The sequence below is a fragment of the Protomyctophum parallelum genome (genome assembly GCF_964188405.1).
Source record: "Protomyctophum parallelum genome assembly, chromosome: 19".
NCBI classification, from domain to species: Eukaryota; Metazoa; Chordata; class Actinopteri; order Myctophiformes; family Myctophidae; genus Protomyctophum; species Protomyctophum parallelum.
The window spans coordinates 41,539,634-41,552,618 of NC_139717.1; the positions used below are offsets into that span (position 1 = coordinate 41,539,634).

Below are 12,985 nucleotides of genomic sequence, written 5' to 3' on the forward strand. Positions count from 1 at the left end.
TTTGTTCTACAGTTTGGCACCAATGTGCATTATATTTCCATTTTGATTAACTTTATTTTAGACACAATCCCCATATAAAAACAGAGATAAAAAAATAATAATATTACTAATAAAAGAAATACAGACAATAACAACGCAGTGATAGTCTTGAGTCTTTCACTCCATAAAGCACAGATCAATTAAAAACACATAAACATAGCCTCCAGTGTTTCCAGAAGCATGTGATCCTTGTTGTTTTAGTTTACAAACCGCACATGAGCATCATAACGGATATGATCCCTGATTATGTGACCCAGGTATTTTTCACGACCTCTAATACTTGACCACCTGCCAATGAGAGAGAGGGAATTCTGAGCTTCTGATCTCGTGATCATATAAACCACACTCTTTTTGGAGTTTGAACTTTATATCAAACAAACCCTGAGTAGATGCTGTAACCCAACACTGTATGGAGACTAACTACAACTAAATCACCAGCCTAAATCATATGATTAACATGGTTATCCCGCATCAGTTTTACACTCTTTTTACTGTTTAGATACAGTATGTCGTCCATGATAAAGTAAATGTGCCCCAAAATTGCACTTAACCCATTCTGACCGGGCACCCATTTTGGTGTCAGCATCATGTTATGCTTTAGCTATTTAAAAATAGCAGATCTACAAGCTCATATCGCGCCACCGAGTGGCGCGATACGAGCTTGTAGGTCTGCTATTTTTGAAAAATCGAAGAGCGACTGACATTTTTAGAATCTGATCTCAGGTCAGAATGGGTTCATCAGACCAGTGTGTGTCCGGCGGAAACCTCGTATGAATCTGATCTCAGGTCAGAATGGGTTAAAAGTACAGTACTCTAAAAATGTACTCGTTTACTTTCCACCAGCGGTTTCAGTGCCCGGCTGCCGGACGGCCAGCTGGCCGGCTGGGTGATGCTCCAAACCTAATTTTAGTTTCTGAGGCGCTGAGGGCCGCTGGGCTCTACCCTAGCTGCCATTTTAGACGAAGAGCAGGCTGGGAATTGAGCGCCTCGCGGGGATCTTATCCATCGCAATTATCTCATTGTCAGGGGTTGGACACAGGGCTCGGACATCGCTGCCTTCCTCCTGGCCTCCCTCGGCTTCCTCACATGCACACACACACACACACACACACACACACGCATGCACGCACATGCTGCGAGCCTGCCCGGGGGTTTCGGGCTGAACGCACCAGCATGCCCTCATGGAACCTCAGCTGCAATTAGCCATGAGGAGGAAACCGCTACCCAATGTGGGTTATCGAGGGTGCGAAGGGCCTGGCTAAGGGCAGCCCACCACTGAGTAATTACCCACTTTAACTCTACTGTATATATATATACTTATTTGACCGGGGTCCCCCAGGGGTCTATACTAGGCGACCTCCATTTTTCTCTCTACAACAACTGCCTTTGCAAAAAATCACACCCGTGTGAAGTGAGTGGTGCAACTCCGTGTGTGGGTCCCCAGGGGGTCCCCGGAACTTCCAGACCCACAGGAACGAGCCACAGGGCGCTGGCCCGGTTCCGGCGGGCCGCCCGCGTCCGAAACAGTTGAGAAACAGAGTTACCGTGTGGGGGTCCCCAGGGGTTCACTGTACTGTACTGTACTGTACTGTACTGTACTGTACTGTACTGTACTGTACTGTACTGTACTGTACTGTACTGTACTGTACTGTACTGTACTGTCCCACCCGAGGACATGTGTGTTACCCATCTTCTCCATAAGGAGCTTGAGTCCAGCAGTGGTGTTTTAGTGGATTTCAGACTGGATGGAAACCTTTTTAATATCAGGAGGCTACAGGCAAAGACCAAACTGTCCACAGAGCAGGTCATTGAGTTGCAGTATATGCAGATGACTGTGCTCTCGTGGCACACTCCCCACAGGACCTCCAGTCCATCCTTGCTGTGGTTGTCAAGGCCTACAGCAGGATGGGGCTGTCTGTCAACACCACCAAGACAGAAGTGGTCTGCCAATGGAGCTCCAGTACCCACACACCCTGCCTGGCACTAGGGTTGGGATTCGTTGGGATTCGATTTTAACGGTTCCGGATCCTTCCCGGATCCCTCTTAACGGTTCCGGTTCCTAACGGTTCCCTTAACGGATCCTAATATTATTTTTCCCCCTTTTTTTCTGATATAAATTATGCTTATATTATAACTAACCTAACCAAGTACATAATAAAAACAAATTAATTAATTCAATTATTGAAAATGCACTTTACAATTAAGAGGTGGCACTATTATTTAAACTTCACCACCACCAGCTAGCCACCACAACAATATCATTGTTGCAATTTGTACTGTATATTGCAATTTGCTGTATATTAAATACAGTACACATTGCAATAATGATATTGTTGTGGTGACAAATGTTGTCTTTAATGTTCAGATTAATTTAATATGAAGGATTGGATGGATTATGAAATCCTTTTAGCAGACCTTGTATTGAACTGTAGGCTACGTTCCTGTGCTTTTTTCTGCAAACTGTTTATAAAGTAGGCTAATCAATCTATGGAGGTATATATGCACCTAAACGCTGGGCTCTCAACAGTCACGCGATTAATTTAGAGCCAAATCAAAAGCAGTTGAGTTGCTTATAAGTTGTAAAAAATAAGTGCAGACAAATTGATTTGGCGTGATTCATAAAATATCAGACAGAAAGACGTCGAGACATTGGCGTTCTGAATTAACACCATTAACAACAGTTGTACAATACACCTAATGAAAAGCTCTGTAGACATTAGTAGTTTTTATTTTCTATTACGTTACTAGCCTGTGGAAAGTGAACCAGCCTGAGCCTTGCATCATCCTCATCCCCCGCCGGCTGTGGTGGAGCTGCGGGGAGTGCGGGCTTTCCGCATGGCTCTCAAACGCGATTTGCCTTTAGATTATTCTCCTGAGTTGTGGAGTCGTGTAGGCGTATTGATTTTGAGTTGTTTCATCAATGTGGACGTGCAACTGGTACAAGTTGCACCAACCTTTGCAGGGAACTATAGCATAACATTTATTCCACTTTGCGTGCTCAGCCTCAGAGTCATTTCCCTCTCTGTTAAAGGGTAAGACCACTTTTTTTGAGGTTTGGGTTGTGTAGTTACTTTGCCATGATGCAACTCCAAATGTGGATAAGAAATAAAAAAATACTGCTCCAGTGATTAGAAATTGATAATTCAAAATATGCTCCTCATTGACTTACATTGTAGCTAAAACAGCTCTCAAAGTCACTCTTTTGGTACGTAAACAAACACAAACAAAGTTGATTCAGACAATATAGAGCATCACCAAAACTCATGTGGTTTTATTTTTTCATAAAAATGTTAGATTCCTGTTGATTTTACTATTTGAAGATCTGGATCCGGATCCACGGATCCAGTCCGGGTTTTCTTCCCAATAAAATGGACAAATCAACAGGAAGATAACATTTTTATGAAAAAATAAAACCACATGAGTTTTGGTGATGCTCTATATTGTCTGAATCAACATTGTTTGTGTTTGTTTACGTACTAAAAGAGTGACTTTGAGAGCTGTTTTAGCTACAATGTAAGTCAATGAGGAGCATATTTTGAATTATCAATTTCTAATCACTGGAGCAGTTATGTTTTATTTCTTGTCCACATTTGGAGTTGCATCATGGCAAAGTAACTACACAACCCAAACCTCAAAAAAAGTGGTCTTACCCTTTAACCACACTTTGGAGATCTCTTCGACATCACCCGCTCCGCGGCGGTAAGCGGTCGCTGAATGCACAGAACAGTGGCCGTATCCTCCCCGAGCCCACACACTCCTTTAGGTGGGGTGACGTCACCTCAGGCTCTGCTTGCATGCATGCACATTGCACAGACACAGCAGAGCTAAATGACGACTGATGAGAACCGTTTGGGGAACCGTTAATAAAACACTACACACACACACGTGCGACTACACACACACGCGTGCAATACCGCACGCACGCAGCGCACGCAGCATGGCACGCGCATTGTACACACACACACACGCGCGCGGACATTGCTGGCCATTGTTGGTTTCACGCATGCGCACGCCACTCGTGCTCACGGATACGTATACAGGTACACATACAGGTACCTACCTAGGTACATGGACGTTGCTGGATGTAGGAGTGGTTGCACCACTCAAAAAAATGAGACGATCAACAAGCTCACAGCGCGTTGTGCTGTAACACACTGTGAGCTTGTGGGTCGTCTGGGCTGGGTATATTTGCCCGTTTTCACTGAATGTTCGCCTATATAGGCTCATATGACATGCCCAGGATAGGGAACGGGCATGCTAGGGTTCTTAGGGTTAACCTATTCTGACCGGGCACCCATTTTGGTGTCGGCATCATGTTATGCTTTAGCTATTGAAAAATAGCAGATCTACAAGCTCATATCGCGCCACCGAGTGGCGCGATACGAGCTTGTAGGTCTGCTATTTTTGAAAAATCGAAGAACGACTGACATTTTTAGAATCTGATCTCAGGTCAGAATGGGTTCATCAGACCAGTGTGTGTCCGGCGGAAACCTCGTATGAATCTGATCTCTGGTCAGAATGGGTTAATGCGCATGAGACATTTGACTCCTAATCAGATTCGGCGACGGTTTCCTGTGTCCTCTACTCCCCGTAGATGTGGATATTGAATGTTGCCTATATGAGCCTTCCATGTGTCTAAAGCAGTCCCCTGTGGGTGTTCACTGGCTGCCGGCCAGCCTGCCCCGTTCCTCATCTCTCCACAGGAAGTGTGCGTCTGTGTTCTCTGTCCCATGACAGGATGTTGTGTTTGTGTCACAGATGGTGGAGGAGGGCTGTGTTTGATGGGCCTGGCTGAGCCAGACCCACCGTCCGTATGGAGGGCTGTGTTTGAAGGGCCTGGCTGAGCCAGACCCACGTCCATATGGAGGGCTGTGTTTGATGGGCCTGGCTGAGCCAGACCCACGTCCGTATGGAGGTCTGTGTGTGCAATTTGTTTGTTCTATTCAGCCACAACTTACAAGAACAGCCAACCATTTTACTGGGCATATTATGAACCGAGCTGCAGAACTGCGTGCGCGTGTGCGTGTGTTTTTATTATTCTAATTTATTCATACTGTAGTTAGTAACAAAGTTTGAAAACACATTTGGCTCTGTTTTTGCGGGGTCCGGAGACACTTGAGGTGGAGAAATTGTATTTAGGTTCATTTGAAACGGCACAACATTAGCATGTTGCGTTTCGTTGGCTGATTTGTTACCTCCATTTCTTCCAGTTTCACGTAGAACATTTCCACAACATTCATTGGCATTCTACCGACAGTGGTGGAAAGACAACTCAAATGTTTTGAAATATATATACAATGTATAAAATATCTTTTGAAATTAGCATATCTACAAGCATTGTGAGCTTGTAGATCGGCTATTTTCTAATGACCAAAGTTTAACCCATTCTGACCGGGCACCCATTTTGGTGTCAGCATCATGTTATGCTTTAGCTATTTATCTAAAATAGCAGATCTACAAGCTCATATCGCGCCACCGAGTGGCGCGATACGAGCTTGTAGGTCTGCTATTTTTTTGAAAAATCGAAGAACGACTGACCTGATCTCAGGTCAGAATGGGTTCATCAGACCAGTGTGTGTCCTAGTGGAAACCTCGTATGAATCTGATCTCAGGTCAGAATGGGTTAAATATAATAGGGCTGAAGTCAAGTGGTACATCATGTACAGCCCTAATCATATTTATACTATTATTACAAAACATGCATTTACCGTACATGCATGTGAAGTAGACTGACAGGAATTGCGGAGAGAGAGAGATGGAGGATTGACAAGCAGCGAAGGTCATGGGCATCGGGATTCAAACCCACGACACACTGTCAGGCTGCAAATTTGCAGCCTAGGTTCCCGGACGGCTGGCGTAGATAGCACAAACTACAGCCAAACAGCCCACCCCACCCCCGGCCACCTCGCTCTCTTGTCACACACAGCTGTCTTCACCTTCTATTTTCTCTACCTCTCCCTTGTGTGTCTCAGTTCCTACGTCAATTCACCCCCATCTCTCTCTCTCTCTCTCTCTCTCTCTCTCTGTCTCTCTTTGTTTCTGTATCTTTTGCTCTCTCTTGCTCTCTCTCTAATATCCCTGTCTCCCATCTCTTAACGCCTTGCTATTTCCTTCTCTCTCTGTCGTTCTCATTTCCATCTCTCCTCATTTCTCTTCCCTCCGTGTTTTAAATGTCTGTCTCTCCTCCCAGTTCACAGGCCATGTTTAACCCTTTTGACCCTCTCTCTCTCTCTCTCTCTCTCTCTCTCTCTCTCTCTCTCTCTCTCTCTCTCTCTCTCTCCCTTTGAGAAAAGGAAATCTACTCTCTGCAGCATGTAATGGGCACTGTATTATCTGCACACACACACACACACACACACACACACACACACACACACACACGTGCACACGCATGGGCGAGTGCAAGTACACATTTACTGTTCACCCACACCTGTTAACAGCCATCCATATGTGGTGAGCGGTAGGTGAGATTTAACAGATAAAACACCTCCGCCACCGTCTAGCATTTAACTCCCATGATGCCTTGCATGAGTGACTAAGTAAGTGCCGACAGCGCTATAGATAGAACATAACGCTCTCACTTCAGTCTGTCATATTGGGGGGGGGGGGGGGGTCTAATGACACAAAGTCTACCTGCATTTGGGCGATTTCTCCGATAATGTGACAGCGCTCTGACACTATGACACATGTGAGCAGATGTGTCAAATGAATCGAGGAGGAGGGGAGGTTATGTCAAGGACAAGCCTAACTCCAAGAGGTACTAATGATATGGTTGGTAAAATGAACCTGTGGCACTGGCCAGTCTCTACTATCTCACGTATACTCACGGAAACGATTGTCCTGTTGAATACAGTATTTGTGTACATTTGTTCATTTATTATTTATTATTATTTTTCATAATCTTTTTGACGTATTTCAGATTTGAACATATTTGGAGGTGGCAGGCAGCCATTGCTCGAGGGCTCTGTGAATTAGGGAAGCACTTCAGGCCATGTACACGGACACAGCAGGCAGACGAAACGCTATAGCTCTTGTGTTCACCGCACTCCTACGTATACAGACAACACAAACTCCCAGGAGTGTTTTTGACTGACTCTCTCTCTCTCTCTCTCTCTCTCTGTCTCTCTCTCAGGTGTGTGAGCAGCCATGACGAAGTCCTACGAGTTCCTCTGGCAGAAGCATCTGCCAGAGTTCATGCAGGAGGGAGCGTCGTTTGACAGGTTTGACGAGGTGAATATAACCACAATGTCATCGGTGTTTCAAACGCCATGCGGGAATTCAATTGAAAAAAAAGAGAGTGAGAGATATGCCCTTCTGGCAAAAAGCCAAATTGGGGGGTGAGGTGGGGGGTGCTTAGCCAAAAAATAGCAGATATAATAGCCTATTTTTTGGTGACTAGATTTGGTGTAGACGGAAAAAGTGGTCAAAGTACAGTTGTAACTCAAAAGCAGTTATCTAAGACTACAGGTGTAAGACTCATTCACATCTGATTGCCCCCAGTATATTTCTGAAGCTATTTACCGATTGTACAGTATATTAGCCACACACCACAGACAAAAGGCACTGCTAGTTGAATCCTGCTTTTCTCTATTTGTTTGTCCTAAATTCTGACCTGAGATCAGATTCATACGAGGTTTCCACTGGACACACACTGGTCTGATTAACCCATTCTGACCTGAGATCAGATTAAAAAAATGTCAGTCGTTCTTCGATTTAAAAAAAACAGCAGACCTACAAGCTCGTATCGCGCCACTGGGTGGCGCGATATGAGCTTGTAGATCTGCTATTTTTCAATAGCTAAAGCATAACATGATGCCGACACCAAAATGGGTGCCCGTTCAGAATGGGTTAATATTCATAAGGCATCCTACGTACATGAGGGGTGCCTGCTAGGGTTTAAAATTACTTTTTCTAGTGGATTTTATTGGCACCAGTCTGCTCCTGTGCTGTGGACACAGTAAACGATGAGCCTGGAGCCAAGATGGCCGCTTGTAGTGTAGTGATTCACAGGGTTTGCCGATAAACTTGATGACTGTCATGAGTCACTCTAATGACTCTGAGACACGCACACAAGCGTGCACACACACACACACACACACACACACACATACATACTTGCCCGCGGTGGTGGGGGGGGGGGATCCATGCCTCTGCTTTTGAAGTCCTTCCCCCGATCATAATGTTTTAATCGCTGTTATAGAGATATGTCCTATTTGATCCCTGCTGACCGCCAGACGGCACTGAATATTCCCCTCCATTCCACGCGCACGCACGTACGCACGCACGCGTATTGTACTGTACTGTACATCCTGAGACAAAGCATTTGAACGCACACACACACACACACACACACACAGTATGGCTACGTCATGTTGTGTTCATCAGAGCTGCCTCATTGATCACACTCATTAACCCATTCTGACCTGAGATCAGATTCATACGAGGTTTCCGCCGGACACACACTGGTCCTGATGAACCCATTCTGACCTGAGATCATATAAAAATGTCAGTCGTTCTTCGATTTTTTTCAAAAATAGCAGACCTACAAGCTCGTATCGCGCCACTCGGTGGCGCGATACGAGCTTGTAGATCTGCTATTTTTAAATAGCTAAAGCATAACATGATGCTGACACCAAAATGGGTGCCCGTTCAGAATGGGTTAAGAAGTGGTTGACGTGGCGGCTGATTGTCTGAACCACAGTCACTGAGGGACCCTATACCCTCGCTCACTGAAATTACTGTGTGTGTGTGTGTGTGTGTGTGTGTGTGTGTGTGTGTGTGTGTGTGTGTGTGTGTGTGTGTGTGTGTGTGTGTGTGTGTGTGTGTGTGTGTGTGTGTGTGTGTGTGTGTGTGTGTGTGTGTGTGTGTGTGTGTGTGTGTGTCCTCCTGCCATGTTTCCTCTCGCTAACTTAATCAGGACAGTTAGCTAGGACATTTGCCTGGCAAATGCTAAGTGTGTCACACACACACACACACACACACACAGCCAGGAAATCCCTTTAGTGTTTAATGTGGGCATCAGTGTGGGAGGAGGAGGACGAGGATCCCTCTTCATCACAGAGGTGGGCGGGGGGGCGGCCGAAGAAGATCAAAGTAGCTCTGAAAAGTGGGCCAGTGCACTGGTGGATAGAGTGTCCTCATACTTGGAGCCTATGGCCTGCATCATGGGCACATTTAGCCACAGATGGGCCCTAGATAGTCTGATGGGTGGTCCTTTGAGGAACCCTGCTATAGGCCTGCTATAGGCCTCATGCTGCACGTTTCCTGTCCGGGCTCTGTATATGCACAGCAGCCATATTGGAAGGAAATTTAACCTCTTCCTTATACCTCCTTCAACAGGTGCTACCGATGATGCTAACGACGGCTCTGTACCGTTTAGTGTGGCGCGGTGGTTCTCGAACGTTTTGATTTCAATTAGTTTCCCCATAACTCTGAGACAGTTGTACCCCAATAAAAATCTTATAAATACACGCCAAGACACCGCAGGCATCTCTTCTGGGTTTTTAAACTTGCGCACGGCTGCAACTTGTAGCGTGGGCAAAGCGTTTCCGGTTTTCTGGCCCGGAAAGAGATGCCCCCCAGGCAGCATCTTGCCGGCCCTTGTCATGTATGTCTGGGTGTACCCACCGTGTACAAATGGAACCACAATGGACCCATGCATGCCGGCCAGGGGACTGCCCATAATTCCGACATCCCGTTAGTCTGACACGGTTATAGTGTGGGGCCAGTCGGAACCAACGGGACGTCGGATTATTGGGTTGTCGGAAAACACTGACATGGCACCTGCAGGTCCATTTGTTTCCATTTCTACACCCTTAGAGATACACACAAATACGGGGCCATTTGGAACCCCCTCAATGAACCATGAGGGTACCTGGACCACACTTTCAGACCCACTGGTGTAGCAGAGTCTTTATACAAGATTTCCCTGCTAACCCACCAGTGCGTCCACGGCAACGCTCCCCCTTACCTCAAGGAACTTCAATCGTCAACCCGCTCCCTCCGCTCCTCAAACACTAACCTCCTCAAACCCATAAAGATTAACCTATACGCACCATGGGGGGACCCTCGGCCGCCCCTGAACTGTGGAGCGCTCTCCCCCCGTCCACCTGAGAGCTCCACAGTCGGTCGACACTTTCAAGAGAGGACTAAAGGCTTTCCTTTCTAACAAAGCCTTTTAAGAGCCTTACCCTTATGTTTTAACCCATTCTGGGCGGGCACCCATTTTGGTGTCAGCATCATGTTATGCTTTAGCTATTGAAAAATATCAGATCTACAAGCTCATAGCGCGCCACCGAGTGGCGCGCTATGAGCTTGTAGGTCTGCTATTTTTGAAAAATCGAAGAACGACTGACGTAGAAACAGTTTTCAGAAAACTGTCAGCATGTAGAAGACATTTTTTAAATCTGATCTCAGGTCAGAATGGGTTAATAGTGTTCCCGTTCGATGTTTTTAATGGTGTGATGTTCTTCTGTTTTTATTAATTTGCTGTAGAACTTTGAGATTCTTACGAATATAAAGTGCGTTATAAATGCAATATATTATTATTAGTATTAGTATTTTTATTATTATTATTATTATTATTAGTGAGCCAACGTGTACAGTATCAGCACCCTGGCTCTGTTTGACCAGAGCCTTCGTTAGTATCATTAGTAAGACTCTTGAGTACATCCACGTATGTTAGCGTGCCAGTATGCCCTGCTGGATCCTAACATCATCGTTTTACCTTGTTGAGCAATGCTGGTCATTAGCAATTGCAATTGTTATTAGCCTATTATTTGGTGGTGGCATTAAACTTTGTATACTTGCACCGTGTTGCGTTATAAGAATGTAGATCTTTCCCTTTTGGATAGTCACGTCGTTTTCCATCTGTTTCCGCTTGCCTTTTATGGTCTCAAGTGGGGCGTGGAGCAATGAAATTGATCTCCCAAATGAGCGCGCCTCTGACTGTCAGGCAAAGCTGAGGAACGTGATGATCCGCCCAGTTACACACCCCTTTGTGAATTGACTTGGTCTCTCTCTCTCTGTGTACGTGTCCTAGGCTGCCGAAGATAAAGTAGATTTCACCGATAGCCTAGCGCTCTATGATGGTCTGGAGGAGCGGCTGGTACTTAATGAATCAAAGGTGCAGTCAGGCCATTTCAAGAATGAAAACTGATCTGTTCTCTTCATTGACCACAACAACATCTGGTGTGTTAGCAGAGAGATGTGCAAACATTTCAGGATTTTCAGTACAGAGTTGAAACATGGAAGGTTTGACACAGGAATGTTTGTACATTCTCACAGACGGTGCAAAATGTTTAGATATGTCCTTTTGTTATGAGATCAACTATTCTGTCGTGGCGTGCTAACATGCAACATTGTCACCATGACATTGCTCGGCATTGAGCGAATACAACGGAGAATTCAACTCGCGGTTGCGGTGACTATTTTTCTTTTCTTTATTCTTTTTTTTTTAAATGTTTTTTTTTGTGGCTTTCGGCCTTTCGCCTATATTTTTTTATGGAGGGACAGACAGTAGGCTGACAGGAAATGGGGGAGTGACATGCAGTAAAGGCCGTCGGGATCGGGAGTCGAACCCGTGGCACACTGCCAGACTGGATTACCAGCCAAGGTGCGTGGACCGCTGAGCCACGGCCCAGGCCTCTTCTCTTTATTCTATCATTTCTCCAGGGTCCGCAGAGAGGTGTGCCGCGGTCCGGTCGTGGACCGCGGTCCGCCTGTTGAGGACCACTGATCTAGCCTGTCCCTGCAGCCTCCTTTAAATAGGAGTGGATCCTACCACTGGGCACAGACTCAATTAGCACATTTCTTCTCAAATACTTCACTAATATAAATACTTCCATCAACAACACCTTGAATAAACAGTAACCTAAACATTCTCAATAATGTGTTACAATTAAACAAGTATAAATAAGCATGAACTCAATGACAAATACTCAAAGCATAAGGAGGAACACCCCTCTCCTGCATTGCACTCGGCCCCTTCCTCATCAAGGGAAATGCCACCAGCAGTGCAGGAGAGACAACTAACCAATCAGTGATTACAATCTCAATAAAGTTTAAAACCATATAGTCCTGGCATGTTATAGGAAACAGTTTCATGTGTGTTTGTATATATAGGGCACGGGTTGCCCCGTGACAATATCCATCAGGGTCCGCCGGGCACAGACACACACACACACACACACACGCACACGCACACACACACAGTATGCTAAGGAGAATGGATCTTTCCAGAAAATGCTCTCTACTCATTGAAGTCCCGCAGAGCGACAGATGGTAGAGGCAGGTAAATTGGTGTGCGTGTGTGCGTGCGTGCGTGCGTGCGTGCGTGTGATCAAACATAATGTTCAGTATGAGTTCACGGAGCCGGTTATGGTCCTGGATGGTTCCTCTCTGACTCTGCATGGTATCATTACCATCCTGACGGAGCAGTTAGGAAGAGGAAAGGTGGGGGGCGGGGAAAGGAGAGACGCACAGATGACATTATGGACGCACACACACACGCACACACACACACACCTGTCCAGTAGGGCTGGGCGATGTGACGTCAAATTAATGTCATCATAATTTCAAGCTTTTGCCTCGATTTGCCTTAACCCATTCTGACCGGGCACCCATTTTGGTGTTGGCATCATGTTGTGCTTTAGCTATTGAAAAATAGCAGATCTACAAGCTCATATCGCGCCACCGAGTGGCGCGATACGAGCTTGTAGGTCTGCTATTTTTGAAAAATCGAAGACACTTTTAGAATCTGATCCCAGGTCAGAATGGGTTAATAATGAAACTGTCAGGATGTAATAGACATTTTTAGAATCTGATCTCAGGTCAGAATGGGTTAAGTTATTACCACTTTATTATTACCACGGTTGACCGCCAGTGTCCCTCAGGGGCCCCGCTCTACTATTGTTTTTCCGTTGTCGTGGGGAAAGCTTTCACTGAA

General features: G+C 45.7%; 1 protein-coding gene across 1 annotated transcript in view; it reads left to right on the forward strand.

The window, feature by feature from the left end:
• Positions 1-12,985, forward strand: part of plcb4b (phospholipase C, beta 4b) — a 90,549-nt gene that overhangs the window by 29,755 nt on the left and 47,809 nt on the right. The window contains exon 2 of the mRNA XM_083790629.1: positions 7,172-7,269. Coding sequence (XP_083646755.1) covers positions 7,186-7,269 — 84 coding nt within the window. The 5' untranslated portion in view covers positions 7,172-7,185. The remainder of the gene's footprint in view (positions 1-7,171; positions 7,270-12,985) is intronic.